General features: G+C 36.2%; 1 protein-coding gene across 3 annotated transcripts in view; it reads left to right on the forward strand.

Annotated features, from left to right (window-relative positions):
• Positions 1-1,865: 1,865 nt before the first annotated feature.
• Positions 1,866-22,273, forward strand: part of CDIN1 (CDAN1 interacting nuclease 1) — a 142,937-nt gene continuing 122,529 nt past the window's right edge. For 2 of the 3 annotated variants that reach the window (XM_039347322.1, XM_039347323.1), the window contains exon 1: positions 1,869-3,099. In XM_039347322.1, coding sequence (XP_039203256.1) covers positions 2,999-3,099 — 101 coding nt within the window. In that variant the 5' untranslated portion in view covers positions 1,869-2,998. Of the gene's footprint in view, positions 3,100-22,273 lie in introns of all 3 variants that reach the window. The other variant, XM_039347325.1, reaches the window with a different exon arrangement.

Consider the following 22,273-nt stretch of genomic DNA (forward strand, 5'->3'; position numbering starts at 1 on the left):
TGAGTTTAGCGCTTCCAGAAGTTGTCTTATATGCCGGCATATACGGTAGATTCTATAATAGCTTCATTTCATTCTGCACAAGAGAAGACAGTAGTAAACCATTCCTGTATTGTACCAAAAAAATCAGATGGATAGGCAGGTTGAAATGATTAATGATATAGCACTGGATGATGGCACCTCGGGTCAGATGGCACTAACCATCTACTGAAGAAGAGCTTAGATTGTTTTAGAATACTAATGGTGCTTATAATGTGACTATATCAAGGCCTTTAAGATGTCTAGTTGCTAGTGATACCCTGAAAAAGAAAAGAAAATCCAGAGCTACAAAAACATTATAGTGGAAGTCTGGAATATTATTCACTGGAATTGGACACTTTCAGTCAGAAGATTATATTACTATCAAAACATAAAAAACAAAGAAGGGAACAGTGCTGCTTTCATATTCAGGAAGGGTTTAGTTATAATGGGCAGAAAAAATAACTGTGAGGAACAGAAGGAAGAGCTACAACTACAATAATGGTCAGATAAAAGAAATCTGAGTCCAGGACAGAAACGTAATTTGAGAAAAGTGTCTCAGACATGACCTTCTTAGTTTTCATGAAGAAGAAAGGAAGGAGGGGGAGAAATACTTTCATGCTTGCAAGACTCTTTACAAACCTTATAATAAAAGTAGTACTGGCTTGCATGTCTTTGGTTTCCAGGTTTGTCTATCTTGGAAGACTGACAGTAGCAAAGAGACTACTTGGGTACAATGTAGTCAATGAATAAATAATAGCAATTAGATGTTATTCAAGTCTATTCTCCAATCATTAAGAAGAAAAGGCCTAGGGCTTTATGGTTAAGTTTTATTTGAAATTGACAGAACACACAGGTGAGAGTTGCTGCTTATGGTTGAAGCCTGGAATGCCAAAATTGAAAATAATAAGATGTAAAACATAGTTGGATTGAATGGCCTAGGAAACAGATATGAAGCAAGGGAACTTATGTTTCTTCCAATCCAGTGATGTTCTCATTGCTAACATTATGTTCAAAAATCACTAGATGGAATACTCAGAAATCAAATGGACTGTATTATTGATATAAGGAGCTATAGAAGCTCAGTTATACCAGCAAACATGTGGTCAGGGACTAATAGTATAATAAATTACAAACTGTCCATATGCAAATTTCAAGTCAAGCTGAAGTGGGGGAACAAAGCCAACTAGTTTCCATGATATGATCCTGAGCATGAGGAAGTAGAACATGAGGAATTGTTGAATATCACTGTGGAATGAAATCAAGGATGTTATTAAGAATGAATGTGAAGAGACTACCAAAGACCAAGAAACAGAAGAAAGCAAACCAAATATCAAGAGACATCAATATTCATACAAACTAGATTATTGAGAAAGCCCAAGAATACCCAAATACGTCAATAGGTGCTTCACTGATTATAAGGTACAATTCAGTTTTGTTGACCATGCCAAGCAGTGGAATATCCACAGGAAATTAAAAATCTCACATCTTATTGTCATTGTTTCCTGCACACTGGCAGAGAATCACTGACCATGGGAAAACTAATCATGTCCAGTTGGCAAAGGAGTGAAAAAAGACTGTATACTCTGATCAGTTATTTGATCTACATGTTGAATATACACTGATAGATGGAAGATAAACATGGTTTTAAAACTAGAAGAAGAAACATCAATAATATGCACTATACTGATAACACTACCGATAGATGAAAATGCAAAAGATTTGGAAGCTCGGGTAATAAAAGTCAAGCAGTACAATTTAAAAAAACCAAACCAAGATTAAATATAAAGAACACCAAAGAAATCATAACAGGTACAACAATCAGTTCTAGAAGTGACAATAAATTTATTGATCTGATGAATAACTTCAGCCTTAGGATCAATTAAGTAAAGAAATCAGCAGATTAGTATTTGGCAGGGTAGAAATTTAGTCCTTGAAATAGTTATTTTTTGTCTATACAGGCAGCTCTACTATAAAGCCAGTTGAACCTTCAGTTCTTTAGGATTCCTGAAAACATGTTCTCTCCTACCCTACAACTACACTACAGATTGGCACAAATTAATCTGGAATGCATCTACTGTTTCACTTATGGTCTATATTTGTTATTCCTATTATGTTATTCCCTTCGTTTGCTTTTAGGTACTGTGTTGTTTTCTAATTTGCATTGAGAGTCGTTGTGAGCCACTCAGAGATGCCATATAAATCTTTTTAAATAAGATTCCCTTCAGAACTGGATGAATTTATACATCAGAATTTCCTTTAAAAGCTTCAGGATTTGTCTTTATTATAATCTGAATAGTATAAATTATAATCAAATTAAACATTTGCAATGTCTGCCCCAATAAACTCTTTCTGTATGAAGTTGGTTGCCCCAATCAGGCTCCTTTGTAATGTATCAATAATTACGCTGCCTCAACAGTTACTTTTATCCACACATGATCGACCAATACACAAACTGACAACTGTGCATAACTTCTGCCTAAGCAGGCCAGCCATAGCTCCTTCCCCATATTTAAATCATTTTAGGGTCAGGGCAATCTGAACAACCAGTATCTCCTTCTTTCAATCCTATCCAGATATCAAAAATTACACTCCCCCGAAGGATAGCATAAGTTCCGGACAAGCTGGCCGGTCACCAATGTAAGAAAAAGGCCAACCGTTCCTTTGCCTCTCGCTCGCTCCGAGCAACCCGCCGGCCTCGCAGCTTTCAGCCCAGGAGAAAAAGGGCCGAGCCGGGCTCTACGCGCCAGCGAGGGTGGAGCTCCGAGCGCAGCGCATGGGTGTTCGTCTTGTGCAGTGGCGCGAAGCCGCAGAGACTGGGCAGGGTTTTCTTTTGGCCGCCGGGTTTCATCAAAACCTCTGCTTCCACTCGGCGGTGGCCGGAACCGGGAAGCGCCCATACCAAGGAAATTCGTCCCCGCCCCAGGCGTGCCTTTGCGCTCTGCTATAGCTTGCAGGGTCATCTCCGTTCCCGGGAGAGGTTATGAAGCTTACTAAAGCCCAATACGAAGAGGTGGTTCAGTTCCTGGCTCAGGTACCGCCCACCAGGCAGAGCCTGAGGAAACTGAAGGAAAAATTCCCCAGGTAAGTCTACCCCGGGCAGCCTCTCTCCTTCCCCCCCTCCTTCCCGCCGCCTGGCTCTTCCAAGGCAAATTCCGCCCCTTTTTTTTACACGAAGGAAGTGAAAAAGTCAGCTGTCGGAAGTACCTGTTAACAAGTGGCGGCCCGCGCCTGCGGGGAATCCCTTTTGTAATGGGAAAGGAGACCGTTTACCCTGCTTTGCGGCGTGATAAAAGGCTCACTTCCGTCTACTGTTATTTCGCTTCGCTATTTTTGTGCTGGATTTTAAAAAGGAAGCGGGAGATTAGAGGAACAGTAAAAAGAAATGTGACTCTGGCTTGCTAAGGAGCTCAAAATGAAAGTTACCCATGAGTAAAGATGTAAAGTGCGGTGTGTCATCTCTAGAATGGCTATCCCTAATGTAAATAAGCTGCTAGTTCTCAGTAAATTATCTGTTCTTTTTTTCAGTGTGATGTGGAACTGTAGGATGCCAACTGTCATGGGAACCAATTCTAATCCTGTTTCTTTTAAGATTTGTTATAAATACCTTAATTCTTACAATATAGATGGCGGAGCAGTGTTTAGATGCAGTCCTTGATTTACGTCCACACTTGAGGCCAAAATTCCTGTTGCTAAACAAGACTCTTAAGTGAATTTTACCCCATTTTATGACTTGTAGTTGTTAATAAAATGGTTGCTAAGTGAATCTGGCTTCCCCATTGACTTTGTTTGTCAGAAGGTCACAAAAGGTGATCACATGACCCTGGGACACTGCAGCTGTCACAAATACATGTCAGTTGCTAAGTGTCCAAATTTTGATCATGTGATCATGGGGATGCTGCAATGATCGTGTGAAAAACAGTCATAAGTCACTTTTTTTAGTCCTGTTGTAACTTCAAATGGTCACTAAACGAATGGTTGTAAGTCGAGAACTACCTCTACTATCCATATGCTTGCACTTTATAATTTACACTCGCTTCTACAAAAGGTGTCATTTTCCCAAGTAGGGTATATTTCCCTAATCTTCCCAAGTACTACAGATCTGATATAGTTTGGAGCTTTGTATGGCCACATATCAAAAGAAAAAATAAGGTCAATTGTCTCTGTTAGCTTACCAGACAGAATGGTTAGGGTAATTTGGATTATGAAGAACGCTGCCTTAAATGCTTGGAGGAACAGTAGACTGAAATAAAAAAGTCTAAAACATATATTAATATTTCTTAGTATCGTAAAAATAATGTTCATACATTTTATATTCACGTTGGCAAACATATTTAACAGCTCCTTTAGCACTTAACTCTTTCTAGCATCACTGAAAAGTCTTAATGGTAGTCATATTATTTCATTGCAATAAAGAACCAAAGCTATCTATAATATAGCTGAATTATGCCATTTAATTTTCTCATTCTAGAGGCCATTCTGTCTGGTAGGTTAAATAATCACTGAGATAGGAAGATACAAGTATTAAAGATATACAACACTTGGACATGTTTTATGTTTACATGTATATAAGGATACCTAGATAGCATCTGTGTACACCTTAAAACAGTGGCCTCTTTTTGCCCTGGCATCATATGGCTGTTTTCCTCAGCCACAGAGTAATCATGGAAAAAAATACTTGTTCTGTGGGGTCCTCTCTGAGCTTAATTGCTTGCATATGTTTTATTATCCAACTAGGTAACATTAGTGTGAGTGTAAGTGATGTTAACTAATTGGGTAATGAAATGTTGCAAGCAAATAGTCAAACTCAGAAAGCACCAAGGACTCCATAGTTCAACCCTGAGCTACATATATTCTTTTTTATTGGGCCATACATTATGTTTGAAGAGTTGCAGGTGCCATGTTTGTGCCCCTACATGCTTGGAAGCTCCACTTCTGAATCTGAATCCTTGTACAGCTCTACTTCATACCAAAAGACAGGATTAACTTTCATCAGACTGAGGATCATGCTAGTTGTACATAACAGCTTGAAGGATGTCCTCAAAACGTGAGTGAACCTGAACTCCTTTTGGAAGATAGTGGTTTTTAAAGGGAAAAAAGAGAGAATTTGATACTGAAAAATTTCCATGTAAAAAGGGAAAAACAATTTAGGATTGGCTGTAAGACTTGATTTTCTAGTTTTGACTTAGGCCAGTCACTCTCCAAGCCCAACCCACCTCATAGAGTTAACCTCATGCAAACATATACATAGGAGGAAGGAGTATTAGATATGTTTGCTACCTTGAGTTATTTATAAAAATAATAAAGGCAAAAATAAAATAAATAAAATAAAAATGAGCCAGCAGTGTGTTACATATGAACCACAGTATGCTGCAGCTGCCAAAAAAAGCCAACACATGCTAGGCTGCATTAACAGAGGGATAGAATCAAGATCACGTGAAGTGATAATACCACTTTACAGTGCTTTGGTAAGGCCACACTTGGAATACTGCATCCAGTTTTGGTCACCACGATGTAAAAATGATGTTGAGACTCTAGAAAGAGTACAGAGAAGAGCAACAAAGATGATTAGGGTACTGGAGGCTAAAACATAAGGAACAGTTGCTGGAGTTGGGTATGTCTAGTTTAATGAAGAGAAGGACTAGGGGTGACATCATAGCAGTGTTCCAATATCTCAGGGTTTGCCACAAAGAAGAGGGAGTCAAGCAATTCTCCAAAGCTCCCAAAGGCAGGACAAGAAGCAATGGATGGAAACTAACTAAAAAAAGAAGCAACCTAGAACCAAGGAGAAATTTCCTGATAGTTAGAACAATTAATCAGTGCAACAACCTGCCTCCAGAAGCTGTGAATGCTCTAACAGTGGAAGTTTTTAAGAAGAGACTGGACAGCCATTTGCCTGAAATGGTATAGGGTTTCCTGTCTGAGCAGGAGGTTGGACTAGATGACCTCCAAGGTCCCTTCCAACTTTATTATTATTATTAATTAAATAAATACATAGTTTTCAGTTGAGAAGTAGGATGACAACTATAAACTGCTAATTTCTTTGTTAGACTAATCATTATGAGATTACAACTATTGTCACTAAGAGCTGTGGTGGCGCAGTGGTTAGAATGCAGTACTGCACGTTATTTCTGCTGACTGCCGGCTGCCAGCTGTTCGGAAGTTTGATTCTCAAGGTTGACTCATCCTTCCATCCTTCCGAGATTGGTAAAATGAGGACCATTGTGCACAAAACATTCAATCAGTTAAAAAGCTTTTCTTCCGGCTGAAGATTTGGGGGATATTCAACTTTGTTTCTAGGAACAAGGGTTTTAGAAAAATCCTTTTTGTTTTCATTTTCTCTGTTCCTTTGGACCCCCTAGTAACAATACAGGTAATTCTGGACTTACAACCACAATTGGGACCAGAATTTTGTTTGCTAAGTGATGCAGTTGTTAAGCAAATCATATGCAACCAGACTATTTTTACTGTGGTGATAAGCGAACTATTACAACTGTTAAGCAAGATATCATGTGAGCATGATTTGTAAACTTTTCTACCAGTTTCCCCATTGATTTTGCTTGGATGCTAACTGGGAAGTTCACAGATTGTGATCACATGATCACAGGCATAACTTCAATTGTAAGTTACTTTTTTCAGTACCATTGTAACTTTGAACTGTCATTAAGCAAATGGTCGTAAAACGAGGTCTATTGGAGGTAGGGAATAAATGGGAGACGGGGCACACATCTCAATAAATACACACGATAACCACATAGGTGAGAGGAAAACGAGATTTGGCAGGAAAATGTTCAAATGGTTTTGGCAGGAAAAACTCTCGGCACATTTCTGAACCTTTAATACAAATTGAGTATATTGGCACAAATCAGATAATAGCATATTTTTCACTTAAACCAAATTCTTCAGTGAAAATGATCAATCACCTAATTACAAATTTGCATAAAGTGAGATAAACTTGAAGTTGATTCCAAAATGAGCTTGCTCAGTGGCCTTTTTTTTCTGCATATACCCAGTTGAGAAAAATATTATTGACTTATCTCAGATAGGATGCACAAAGTAATATATGAAAAAAAAGAAACCATGAATATAGTGGCATACCCTTGGATACACATCTTTCTATAAGTGGGTGGTATACAAGTATTAAAAGACAGATCATGTATTTGCTTGTACAATGACTGGGCTCTTTTTTTTGTTAGCTTTGCAACCATTATAGTTATATCCGGGCTCATGTGTGTAATACTGAAAATTACAGAAAATAAATATATTCTTCATGGGAATTTCAAAAATAGGGGATTTATAAGTTGTTTCCTTTCTAAAGCATAAAAGGATATGTGTCACACTTTTCAAAGTACCAGAGACACAAATAACATCAGAAGGCTGGTAGAAATGTCTTGTCTCTAGAATGGAAGAAAGTATTAGCTTAAATAGGCCTTGGTAAAGGAAATCCTAAACATGAAAAAGTTAAGACCCATTATTGTTCAAAGGAAAATATATACCAAAAATGAAGGGAAAACAGATCTTCTGAGGCTGAATTAGGAAATTCTAATTTTCAGCATCTTAAAAGATTTTGGAGAACTATTTTTGCTCATTTCCATTTTCATCTGCAAATGAATTCTCAGATTTGAGAATTGAAACTATTGGCATAAGAATAAACTTCAAAGGCTCATTTTGTCATAGTGATACAACTGCTGCTGCATCTTAAATTGTTTGATCTTTTGCCTCATAAATTAACAGCATGGTTCCCATCCCCACTCTTTCACTGTATATATAGTACATATTTACAGAACTTGCACCAGGTTCCAAGGGGTGATTCTTAATTTTTTAAGAATTTTCAAGCCAGTTGACAGTTGAAAGTTTCAAGCTCAGTAAATTAGTTGAATATTAATATACTATCTCTGAAATCATTTTATCTCTTGGATGTTACCATATAGGGAATATTTTCTATTTAGTTTTATAATAAAAAAGAAATCATTGAAGATGACCTTTCCTAAAAACACTTTTAGTTATAAAATAATTGCTTTTTATTGTTTTGTATATTAGAGAAACTGCCCATTTTGTAATCTGCTAATATTTTGCTAATATTTTTGTTAAATTTAGCTAAATAAAATATTTTATATTTGAACCTATTAAACTTGATAAAACTACTCCATGAATGAAATAACTATTATTTCTTATATTTTCTGAGTATACAGAATTGTATCATTTGTAGAAATTTACTGTTCTGTCTAGAATATATCTTTCTGCCAATATGCCTAGACTCTAAAATGAAAATATTGTGTGTGGATGAGAAATTGCCAATAATGGCAGAAATCCTGATGGTTTTATGATAGATGCACCTGTCCATTAGGAAATGGCCTGAAACCACCAACTCTCCTTTGAAAGTTCCTGAAGCCTTTTAAATCAAATTAATCTTCAAGCTTCTTGGGACAATTTGGGATAGGCAGAACTTTTTTTTTTCTATAGGTCCTGATGAGATGATACTGATGTTTACACTGTCAGAAAAAGCCATGTAAATGGTGTCAGACAAAGCTGTGTTCAGAAATAATGGAAACATAAAAATAATACTACGAAGATGAAATGTGTTTGTAATATTTAATTTTAATCACATTTGTAGACAGTTTTATGTTAAAAATTAGCATTTTAGTGCCCTGAGACACAATAAACCATTTGTTCTAGAATAGTGTGGACGAACATATCATGGATTTAGAATTGCTATCTTAAACATGTTTGTTCAAATACAAGTCTCATTTAGTTAAGTGCAAGTGAATTGCAATCTTAAATGTTTTGTATTACAAACAATCTTTGCTTTGCGGTTTGCTATGACTAAGTAAATCTTTTTTCTTTTCATTCTGGCCTCTATAGGCTTATGAAAAAAGGCTTTGGATCAAATTTATTAATGTAAAGTCACTCGTAAGAGTAAAATTAGTGCATAATTGATAGTGTTGTATCAGGGACTTGGCTATAGCTTAAAAGATCATACACTTTCATGTACCACAAGGTTCTAGATTTGAAAAGTAATCTCACCTAAAATCTTGGAGGGTTGTTGTCAATCAGTATTCAGAATATTGAACCAAATGATCAGTTCTAGCATAAGGTGGTTTTCTTGTAGTTAGTTTTATGTGCAGTCTCCTGAGGGGATATCCACCAGTGCAAGTTGTACAGATGGCTTAACAAGTGATTTAAATGCTACCCTGGGTGCCTTAGAAAGTAATTTCACTGTAATCTTGCACTCTTCTATTCTGTTCCTTATGTACTACCAAATCTGCTCTGATAGATCTCCAACCTTCTGACAGATTGATATCTGATTTATATGCCATTGTAAAACTGCATGTAATCTACACTGACTCCCAAGTAAAAACAAAAATGGAAACAAAATAATACCATAAGCTCCTAAAATTCATATTACAGATTCATAAAATCCATACTGCAAAACCAAATGGTATCAACATCACTATCCAGATGTCCTCTGGAACCATCAGTTTTCACTAACTTCTGGAAGGCTTTCAGAGTGGGTGTTAGGCTGGGCTCAAGGAGGAGGCTCTTCCAAAATGCAGGAACTGCTATCAGAAAGTACTGACTGTGTGCCTTTTTATCTTTTGATAATTGGAACCACTAATAGATTTTTCCAGAGAGCACACACTGAATAATTCAATTCCACACAGAAAAAGTTGTCCTGCAAGTACATGGGGCAAGCCATGTGGGGCTTTAAATGTTAAAGTTAGCATCCTGTAACTAGTGCAAGACTCACACTAGTTGTGTACTATGGCTTTCTTTTGCCACTTCATGGGCACTAATGCAAATTTATGCAACTCATTTTCTCAGAATTCTTGACAAAGTTCCCAAATCCTCTTACACCTCAATATAAACCACTTTACAACTTATCAAGGTTCCAAACATCACTTATTGTAGGTCACTATTTTGAATCATGGTGAGATACAGAAAATCTATCTTTCACTCTACCTGAGCAAATTCAGCAAAAGGACTAACTTTTGTAAAAGAAGTAATATTGTACTTACTAATATTTATACTGAATGTCATTTATGAAAGCTGTATTATACAGTTTGTTTTTCCAATAACATTTATAGGAAAAACTAATAGGTAAAATGTGACTTGCTCTTCAAGCTACATTAAGCTAAACTGGCAAATGGACTGCAAATGTGGAATGTGATCCTTATCAGTGTATGCTTGAAAAAGTTACAGTAAGCTTAAATGTATACTGCACTACTAGTTTTTCATAGCATAGATGTATTATGAAGAATAATAAATAAAGCTGCAAGGGGTCCATTAGAGATACAGTTGTATTCTTCAAGACTAATCCCAAAATCTCAAGGTTTCTAAAGAAATTTGAAAGTATATTACACTTCCATTTTCTCCTGTGTCAGCAGCAGCACCAACTGTACCATAACCTGATATCTTTTACATTTATGTATGACTACATCTACTTTAAAAAAATTAAGGAATGTATAAGAATATAAGTAGTGGTGTAGCTAGACCAGAATGCTGGTCAATATCCTAAGCAGGTTTCTGAGATAAGTTTTTGGAAGGGTGGAAATTGCTGACATATAGAAGTAGAAAGATTGGAAGCATTTGCATCAGTTGAGTACTGACCTTTAAATCAATTACATTTTTATGCAGCTCCTGTAATTGCCTCTGTTCCCTTTAGAACTATATTGTACTAATTGTCAGTGCTGCTTTTATTGGAGTGAAGACAGAGCATTATTTTTTAAAAAAGGATTGATATGTCAGTATCCCTTTTCCAAAAATCCCTACAAAAAACATAGGAAATACTATAATATCTGAAGGGAGCAAAGTGGGTTGAATCCAAAAGGATCTCCAGATTGTGTTCAAGATCTATTTGGGGGTAGCACCCACTCCATCCAGTACCAATGATGGTAATTTTCCCAATTTTGGAGTCCCAAACCCAAACCTGCTCAGTTCTTGAGCCAAAGTTTATTGTTCCTCATCCAAACCCCCACAGTCTCCGAACACTGAGACAGGACATCAACAGCACTGTTTAGTTCACCAGCTGGGTTTCTTCATCGTATTGATGGTACCTCACCTCATGACAGTGGATGGCCTCATCAAGTGGCTTCATTAAGCAAATAGAGTGAGAACTGAATCTTTTGGCCTAGGGGCCAAAGGTAGGACTTCTTATTGGACAGAGAATGATCTGATCTTAGACAGCCTCTGAGCATTATGGAAATCTATATACTGTGGTACCTTGCTATTTGTGCTTAAATGGTTCTGTGAGGCCCAACAAGTACTAAAAAGGACAAGTAGCAAACAAACCATGAGCAGCCCTCTCTCAACAGAGGGGGAAGATAAGATACCACCTGTCCCCAATTTACAATATAGTCCTTTTGGCTGTTCAAAGAAGATTCCACACCTCTGATTCAGGTGACCCCAAGGCCACAGATAAAAGCCCAAGTAACCACAACACCTCTCAGAGAATGTTAAGACCAACTGACTGCAAACAAAACAAGTCTTTTTATTCCCCCCCATCTTGTCACAACCTCTCATTCCCGCTCCCACCAACTAATCTCAACTGTCAATAATTGTCCTTCCATCTCCCATAGCATCCAACACAATTGATGAAGCTTCCAGGAAGTGAAACGTCTTGCTTTTCCTCAAAATCAGTCCAGTTGCCTTTTCAAAACAAAAACCACTTTTGATACATGTGACCTACCATGTGACTCTTTGTTTGGGCCAGGAAGAATTTCATATCTGTCCCTTTTCCTATGTCAGCGACCTTCCCAGCATGGATGTCTTCCTGTCCACCTTCTGCGGCTGTCCCCCACTTCCTTTTGCAGTGCTTAGAGTACTGGGACAACATTTTTGTATCAGAATGTGTTGAATACTAAATTCAATGAGTTTTGAAGTAGTCAAGTACCGAGATACCACTGCATCTGTTAATTCAGAAAGGAGGGGGGAAGAAGCCTATAATTTAAATACATAAGAATATAAATATCTTTACATTTAGAAAACTCTTCCATATGATTTCGTGAGGAGGATACAGTGATTCAGCAGTTAAAGACATTGCGCTTGTCATCTAGAAAGCTGACAGCTGGGTTCAAGACTGGAGTGTAATGTGATGGAATGAGTTACTTGCCCCAGCTGTGGTAGCAGTTGGAAAGCATGCAAATGGGAGTAGATAAATAGGTACCATTTCAGTGGGAAGGTAACAGCATTCTGTGTGCCTTGGTGTATAGTCATGCTGGCCACATGACCACAGAAATATCTTCCAACAACGCTGTTTCCCTAAGCTAAAAAACAAAGATGAGCACCACCCCTTAGAGTTGGACACAACTAGACCGAAAAAACCTTTACCTTTATTTTTACTTTATGATGTTATGTCTTATTTAAAGGCCTTCATCTGTCTTAGCTACTGTATATATGAAAGAGTTCAACAAACTCAAGGCAAGGAATTGAGTTAAGCAATGAAGTGACAGGAAGTCTGTGATTAACTGCCAAGCTCAGTCAGTAAGCCTGACAAACAAAGCCTTCTGCCTTACATCTGTCTATCTGTCTGTGTGTCTGTCTGTCTGTCTGTCTGTCTATTCAGTTTATATACTGTGTTTCTCTGAAAATAAGACCTTATATTTTTTTTTTTTGCTTCCAAAAGAGGCACTACTGGTAAAGTAAGTGGGTGTGGGGCACAAGGGGCAGCTCCATCCCCCATGCCAACCCAAGCTTGATTTTTAGGCTTACTTTTGGAGTAGGGCTCAGGGCTACACCCAAAAATCAAGCTAGGGCTTATTTTGGGGGTAGGTCTTACTTTCAGGGAACACAGTAGCTGCCCATCTCAACAAATGATTGAGTGGTGAACAATGTTGAAAGTAAAAAAAAAAAACAATTACAACAACAAATAGCAATGTTAAAATACATAGCAGCTAGTCACTGCACTGCTGGTTATTACTTCCATAGTTACTTTTAGCTAGGGAGGAATTCAGGGCAGTTCTGGTGTTACAAAGAGTGCTGTGATTCTGAATAATGGGTAAGTACAGAGATAGTGAGGTAGTTTTATTCTAAATTTGTTACCCTCCTCCTTATATTTTCCACTGGCAGGACAGTTGTTACTTTCACATTCTGTCTGACAGATTATTTGCATTAAAAACAGAAATTTGTCTTAAAGAAAAGGGTTTACTGTAATAATTTAAGGAAGCATACCTGAATTTCTCATAATTTTATCCTCAGTTTTCTGTAACATAGCAGACTGAGAGCCTGGGCAAAAGCCAGAGAATTTAATATTCTAGACAAAGCTTGAACCTACATTGTCTTGATTCTATTCAGAAACCTCAATCTATATTCTGGATAGGTGCTTCCATTCAACTGCATTACTTTTCACCGTGCATGCCTTTTTCTTTTCACATATTATACATTCACCTAGGGCCCATCCTACTAATTATTGTTTATATTTCAACCTCAAACAACCTTGGTGAGATCATAAATAAATGCCTTCAGATTTTAAAGGGCTCTATAGTTGAGATTTAATTCTATCCACATATGATTATTAGTTCTTGGCTGCTAGAGTTTTAAAATACTATGATCCTTCTCTAATACTTACGGCTTCAATATAACTCTTCCAATTTTGCATTATATCTCAGGGACAACTATTTATAGGGTTTCTATGCAGAACCATATTTGTCAGCTTTGCAGAGTAATAGGATTTAGCATATTGGGGTAAAATTTTTATTCATGAGGCAGCTTTTTGGACAATCATATTCTGTGCTAAATTACAATGGTGCAATAAATTGCTGAATACACTGTCTGCTGAATATGACCTCACCATGAAAAATTTGATGCATTAGAGTAGGAAAGGTTGGAATATATCAACCTTGGTTGACAAGGGACTTTGAATGTTGACCTAATACAGATGACCTTTGTGTGCAATAAAAGTGAGTTTAATCTTCAGGTCAAGGTTGAGATGAACGACAGGGCAAAAACAGGGAAAGTTTTAGTAGTCTTAGTTAGCAAGCAAAAACAAGATAACTAATTGTAGTTTTCTGGGTAATGTCTCTTGCTACTTGTTATACACTTAAGGTAAAATTTACTTACACAATTGTGTTCTTTGTGAAGAAAAGTTGACTATATTTGTATGCTTTTACTATAAAATAATTTAAAAAGTGGGAAAAAGCATACCTCTTGCAACTTGTGGACATGGATTTATGAAGACATATTGCTCTACAGAAATAACATTAATATAATTTTATTGATTTTTTTAATTTGCAGAATGAGTTATAGAGCAGTGAGGTATCTATTTTAGTGATATTTTAAAATATAAAATGGCTGTTTCATCTGAAGTAGAAAGCCTTTAAACATTATTATGTTTAGCAACAACAACAAAAATACCTTAGTTTCATGAAAGTAATAAATTGTTATCTAAAGATTTACTATAGCAAAATATTTGTTTTTTTAGTTAAACTTAATATGTCAACCTAGAACTAAGGAGAAACTTCCTGACAGTTAGAACAATTAACCTGTGGAACAACCTGCCTCCAGAAGCGGTGCATGCTCCAGTTTTTAAGAAGAAACTGGACAGCCATTTGTCCGAAATGGTATAGGATTACCTGCCTGAGCAGGGCGTTGGACTTGATGACCTCCGAGGTCCCTTCCAACTTTACTACTACTACTACTACTACTACTACTACTACTACTACTACTACTACTATTATTATTTCAGTTTTAAACAACTTTGAGAATCCAATAGAACATTGAGTCCTTTAAATACAGAGCCAAGGCTTTTTTTTTTTCACCCTTTATCCTTCCCAGCCATTGGGAAAAAAGTTGGAGATTTTAATGGTAACAACCTCTACTCCTAATAGAGCCTGCAAAATATATTTTCCAAGACTGATCAGCTCTGAAAGCTCTAGAGGTTTGATGATTGGAATGGCAGGAAATCACGCTTTCAAGAAATAACGAATTGACTGGACCATTCATCATTTGTAAGCATACACTGAAATGCTGAGTTTGTGTGCAGAGGTCTGTGATTTAGTAAATACTTGGGAGATGAATAGAGCTTACACACAAGGGAAGATATTGCTGTCCTTCAGCAGCAGCCTTAGACATAGAATCCTGCTGAGAAGGCCGTCTGACGGCAGCTCATCAGTAACTGGCCTGTCACACTCTCTGATGCCCATCAACTATCCCCAGTATATTAAATGCATTTTTAATATCTGCTTCAGTAGATTTAATGAAGAAAATTTCCTTTCCCTACTCTGATCACTGCTTCCTCAAGTGTTTTAGAGGACTGACTGTAGCATTTCCAAGAAAGAACTGGCAGAGCTTATGGCAAGTTCAAGTTACATAAATTCATAAACAAAAACCTCTGCATAGGATTCAGTTGTTAAACAATGGTAATTAGAAATAATATGATGTATGCCATAATAAAACAAGTTCAGTGTACTTAATACTGCAGAGTCATAATCAGTTGTGAGAGATATGCAGAGAAAAGCAGAGTCATTCTATTCTTGCCATTTCAGTTTGCCAAAATACACAAATTTATTACTAAAAAGATATGAATTTGTTTCAGTTTAAAAAACCAACTTTCTCAGAGTTTTGTTTTCATCAATACATTTGTATACAAAAATATAAGCAAAATTTTAAAATAAGCATAAATATGACTACTAATTGGATCCATGGAAATTAGTAGAATTACTAGCATAAGTTCTCAAGACAAGTAATTACAATAAAATAAGAGAACAGTAAGGACTGCATTTAAACAAATAACTTATTATATAAATGAATACCTTTTATAAGAATCTTTTTAAAGATTATAGTATGTGACAAGGCTTTTTAATATTTACAGTTTTGAGAATTTATTCAGAATATTGTGGTATTCAGACTTTCTCTCAGAAAACATTAGCCTTAAATATATATATATCATTCTCTAAGAAGTCACAATCCTGGCTAAATATACTTCAAAAATAGAATACAGTAGTAAAGTTAAGGTATTTTTAAAATTATATAATTTTAAAGCTTTTCCTATTGCTTTTTTTTGCTTTCAAAACAGCATGCGTTTGCAGAATGGACCTATAAATTTTATTCTTACGTGTGTCAAAACTGTAATACACTAAATGCATATTATTATAAAAATTTAAGACATGGTTATAAAAACACCTCCATTTTTATAATACATGGCAGTATTAAATAATACATTTCCTTGTTAGCATCTGTTTGCTGTCATTGTTGGCAAGGTGTGTGATTTATTGCCTAAATTAATGACCATGACTCTCTTGGTCCTGATATATGTCCCCAAGCTTATTACATCACTAAATAAAATGAAAGTTACATATGCTCTTATATTTGACAGTGATTTTTTGTAATAGTTTTTTTAAATCACTTATTCACTAAATAACATACTCAATTTTAAAGATTTTATTCTTGTTACTTTTTTACCGAACCTATCTATATTGTAATGAAACCTGAAAAATACAGTGTTCTGAATCATATGTAATAATAAAATACAACATGAAACCATGATTAAGCATTATATAGGTGTGAACGAAAACACTCATTTTTAAACCAAAACGTGGTTTGTTTTATAGGCTGTTTATGAAATGAAAGCTTCCTTTAAACTACCAGTATTTCACTGGCATCTATTAGTAAGCTAAGAATCTGCTAAAATTAAAGTAAGGTTGAATGTTTAATCCTTGTGTTCTCACATGAATTTTTCCCTGCTCATCAGTTTAAGTCATGAGTGCACACCAAACCATTTACCACCCTATTCTAAACAACTTCTAAACATGAAGCAAAGTGGAAATGAAACTGCATTATTCCCAACAGTTAATAGTTTATTCATCTAAAACAAAATATGGATTGGAAAATAACCTCATAAAATAAGTAATGTTTCTTTTGATACAGTAAAGAAGCAACTGTTATGAGTAGTTAAATGGAACCTACTAAAAAATCTTCCTAGTATTCACATCCATTCTTTAATCTGTGGCAAATGTAACTGAAATTTAACAGTAATGGGGATTTCTGTGTGTATGTGTTAAATGTAGTTGAACTTCTCTTTTGTTAGGTTCCACTTAGTTTTAGAGAATATAGAATGTTTGTTTATGAAATTGCACGTCTAGCTGTCAGATGATCCAGAAGATGCTACAACAGGAATCAAATATATGGTAGGAGATGCTATTTTGAGTATCAAACTACTCTCTCACTTAGAACTTCAGATGCTATTTTAAGCACCTTGAACTTGGAACAAAAGCACAGGTTTTTTTTACAATTAGTGTTACATGAATAATGTTTGACAATGTGGTATTGCTCCTGCATTCTGAATTGCATCTTCAATATCATCAGAATGTATTGTGGTCATTTAAATGTGAAATTACTGTAGTTAAGCTGCAGTAGAAATTGAAGTTATCCTGAAAATTTAGGATAATAATAATAATAATAATGTTGGAAGGGACCTTGGAGGTCATCAAGTCCAACGCCCTGCTCAGGCAAGTAACCCTATACCATTTCGGACAAACGTCTGTCCAGTCTCTTCTTAAAAACTTCCAGTGTTGGAGCATTCACCTCTTCTGGAGGCAGGTTGTTCCACTGGTTAATTGTTCTAACTGTCAGGAAGTTTCTCCTTAGTTCTAGGTTGCTTCTCTCCTTGATTAGTTTCCATCCGTTGCTTCTTGTCCTGCCCTCAGGCGCAATAGCTTGACTCTTCCTTCTTTGTGGCAGCCCCTGAGATATAGGAACACTGCTATCATGTCTCCCGTCGTCCTTCTCTTCATTAAACTATTAACTTCATTAAATATCCAATTTCAGTAACCGTTCCTTATATATTTCAGCCTCCAGTCCCCTAATCATCTTTGTTGCTCTTCTCTGTACTCTTTTTTACATAGAGACAAATAATAGAGACAAATACTAGAGACCAATAAAAGAACATTCCAAAGTTATGAATCTGCTCCTTAAAGGAGCTACAGCCTCATCAATAATATCTTATTTATTATTTTCCTAATTCAGAAGTCAACAATGCAGTCTTTCCATCTTTGTGAAATACAAGTTTTAATCCAGATTATTACATTCATCTAGACAACACTCCAAGACCTATACAGTCATGCTTAATTATGAAAACAAATATTATTGATATGTAATTCCTCCTCCTATTTTCTTGTGTAAAATAGCAAGCAAAAACATCACTGCAGTATGTTACCAGCCAAGCTGCCAAGAAAAACATCCCTTTATGCTTCTTTATGGAATCCATACTATAGATAGGTCCACAGTATGATTCTCCAACTTGCTTGCATCCAATCAAGAGAGTTCATTTAAATATTATGGCTGTGTATATCTTTCAAAGTAGATATTTGGCAGTTAACAGAAGAGTATATGAAGTACTTTTTTTGAAACATTAAAACAGCATTGTGTTTTTTCAGGTCTACATGTTTGCCTTATAAGCTGTTTTTGGTTGTCCTAACATACGTGTTCCTTCACAACCATTTTAATTCTTTTCAGAGCTGAAAATTTTCATTACAGAAACTAAGCTGTTTACATTTCCATCCAATCCCTGTATGCTCTTCTCTACTCAGGACAATTTTCAATAGTGTAATGGAAGAGAAAAACTATTTCCTAGTCTCCCTCACTCCCCCATTCTTAAACTGCATTTTCACCAATTTTACTGACCATTAATTTTCTAGAGATCAAGTGACACTGCCAAAAATGTTTGAGGATGATTATGTTGATTATTATATCTCATGACAGTAAGGAAGATGGACTCTTTTTTTAAACCCTGACCTAAATTCACTATTTGATTGGCTTCTGACAATCTTTGCTGCCTCAGAACTTGATACTGCAAGGTGGAGTCTACATAGACAATTATGTCCCATCTCTTCCACTGATATTATCTATCTTATTCCCAGATCAGCTTTTATAACCCTTGTATGTTAAAAAAAGTTTTCCGTGGTATTGAGGTGAAGTCTCAATAATATTCTGAAGTTCCCCCAAAAATATTACTTCTAAAAGTATATAAATATTATTTATACTATGTATAGTACAAACAGAATAGAATAGAATAGAATAGAATAGAATACTTTACTGTCACTTTAAAAGTACACTAATCAGCATACATTAAAATGAAATTTCATTGCATTCAGCTCTCAAAAATATACCATTATACATATACCCACATACACACACGTATATGACACAGAAACATCACAGTCTAGTTCGAATGTATACATATACATGACAAAACAAAGAATCCTCAGATTTACAAGACAGATCACATAAAGAACAAAGCTGTTAAAGAATCTAGTAGTTCTGCTATAAATACTTCAAAATTTCCTCCCAGAGGGGAACAACAGGAACAGACCTTGAAGTGATGTGTGGGGTCTCTAACAATGCATCACGCTCTAAGCATATAGCGCTTATAATAAGAATCCTGAATAACGAAAGCGAGTTTCCTATAATCTTCTCAGCTGTCCTTATCACTCTCTGTATGGACCTTCTTTCTGAGGCACTGCTGCCACCAAACTAAACAGTGATGCAGTTTGTTAAAATGCTTTCAGTCGTGCCTCTGTAAAAAGTGGCCAGGACAGAAGGAGATAGATGTGCTCTCCTCATCCGATGCAAGAAATGCAAATGTTGGTTTGCATAATTAACTAAAGATAACATATGAAGAGCCAAGTCAGATTGTTATTTATCTGCACCCCCAGGTACTTAATATTATTGACCACTTCCACAGCTACAACCTTGATACAAAGCAGAGTATGACTATGCCGGCTCTTTCTAAAATCAACAATTATCTCCTTTGTTTTATTAACATTCAAAACCAGGTTATTTTTATTGCACCAGTCCATCACAGTGTTCACCTCCTCCCTATAAGACTCTTTGTTATCATCCCAGATAAGACCCACCACTGCTGTGTCATTCGCACACTTCACAATAGGATTTGTAGCACAATAGTCATGGGTCATCAAGGTGAATAATAACGGATTCAAAACCCAGCCCTGTGGGAGACCTATGCTCAAAAAGATGGAATTGGAAATTTTTCTTCCAACTCACACAAATTGAGGCCTATCAACAAGAAAATCAAGTATCTAGTTACATAAAGAAGTATTAAAACCTAATACGCTCAGTTTGCTTGTCAAATGTTGAGGAATGGTTGTGTTGAACACTGAACTAAAATCAACAAACACTATTCGCACACGAGTATTTTCTTCCAGCTGTGCCAAACTAAGTTGAGGCACACAAGAAAGTTCATCATCTATACAGTGGTTCTTCCAATAAGCAACCTGTAATGAGTCAAATGTAGGGGAAGGCATGAAACAATATAGTCCTTTAGCAATCTCTCAAAAAATTTCATCAAAATGGAAGTGAGTGCAACTGGATGGTAATCATTAAGGCATATAATTATAGATTTTTGGGAGACTGGGGACAATTATGGAACCATAGCTGATGCAACAAGCAATTGAAGATGTCTGTAAGAACAGAGGCCAGCTGGTCAGCACGCTCCTTAAGTACTCGCCTAGGAATATTTTCAGGACTTCTTAGCTTTCTCCATGCCACATCTGTGTAATGTCTTCTGTTGGCTGTCACACTGTTCCTTAAATGCTGGTTGTCACCTTTAAAGTTCTACATGGTTTGGAGGCTGGGTATCCCCAAGACTACTCACCCAAGGTATGCCTGCAGAGAATAGGAACTAAGACTCCCCAAATGATGTAGCAGGAAAGGACAGATTGGTAAGCATTTTCTGCAGAAATTCTCCTCTTCCCTCAGAAAATCTGCATCCTTGCTACTGATATTTAAGAAGTTTTAAAAACATTTCAAAGAGCATTTGGTAACTGAGGCGTTCCATTCACTTGGAATGATTGTGGAATTTGTTTGTGATGATTGATTGACTGACTGATTGACTGATTAATATATAGTTTGATAGTTTGTATCTGATTTATAGTGGGTTGGGTTTTTTCTGTTTTGTAATATTTTCTTCCTCTGTAGTCCTTTGTAATGCAGAAGTGATTCTCAGGGCTGTTTAACCTTTTCTTATGGGAGGGGATAGGATATGGTGTGGACTGCAACAGAATAAAGAAATCAACTAAATTAAGTAGAGCTTTCTGCTTATACAAGACACTGCTGGTTCATACCATATTGTATTGTAACAGCTTGATCAAAACTTGAATTCTGTGCAGTTTCAGAATGAGTAAATTTAATTTAGTAGGATTTGCTTCCAAATAAACACACAGGATCAGGCTAAAAGCTGCACTTTTTGTTAAAGCTAAAGTATTTATTGTTAAGCTCTTTCTGAATAGCATCAGATTAAGAGCTTATTGTTGGGTATGAATTGAATGGTAAACATGGGGGGGGGAGGAAGCTACCAGACATGGAACCATTTGTTATGTTTAGTATATGATACAATAGCTGCTTAAACTATAAACCTATAATTTTGCAAGTTCTATTTTATCCTGTAGCTGTAAAAGATAATCAAAATAAATTATGGATGATGAAGAAATATTTCTAGGGAAGTATGTGTTCTTTTAGGAATTGAGTCAGATCTATAAAATTTTAGTAAGCATATTAAATAATACAATATGATGTGCAGCATGTCATGTCTGATAAATTATTTTGTGCGGAACATTTATACCACTTCCATGAAACAGCTTTGTTTGCTGTTTAATGAGTATAAATTACTCATTTTTGGCTCTCCTTCTTAAAAAGTAGGATGATTCCTGTTGCCTTCTTCCCCAATAATGGGCAGAAAGGTATATGTAGGTCATCTCTGAAATACTATGACATTGATTTAAGGTTCCTCAGCTGTGCAGTGTACATAACACATATGTTGGAGAGTCATCTGTCAACCATGCCCCTCCTATGGAGTTAAAGTTCTAAAGGGAAAAGAATTCGACACAGTGCTGTCACTGTTAAATTTTCACAATGGAAGAGCATGCAAATATTGAGCCTCTTGCTTAGCAGTAGTGCTCTGTCTAATGTCTGTGCTGGTTAGAATAATAAAAAAAGTGGGTGCATCTAGGGCTCTTAGATCTGACAAAGGTCATGCTATACTGGGCATTTGAATTGGAAATTGTCTGGACTTAGAATTTATAAAGCTCCCAGTGTTGCCGGGGAAAAATTTCAGCAGGGTTTTGTCCCTGGAGAGGCCTCTTAGGCCCTTTTCTGTCCTATGAATGAATTTAGATGTGAGGGCTTCTCTGGCCTTAAAACTGTTAAATTCATTTTGCATACATCCCCAGAGGGAGGGGGAAAAAAACCTGGCAGATGCTTTTGTCTTGGAAGTGTTTAAAAGAAAACTGCAGAACGGGAACAAGAGAGA

Source organism: Crotalus tigris, unplaced genomic scaffold, assembly GCF_016545835.1.
Source record: "Crotalus tigris isolate CLP2741 ecotype Arizona unplaced genomic scaffold, ASM1654583v1 scf7180000018064.1731613, whole genome shotgun sequence".
NCBI classification, from domain to species: Eukaryota; Metazoa; Chordata; class Lepidosauria; order Squamata; family Viperidae; genus Crotalus; species Crotalus tigris.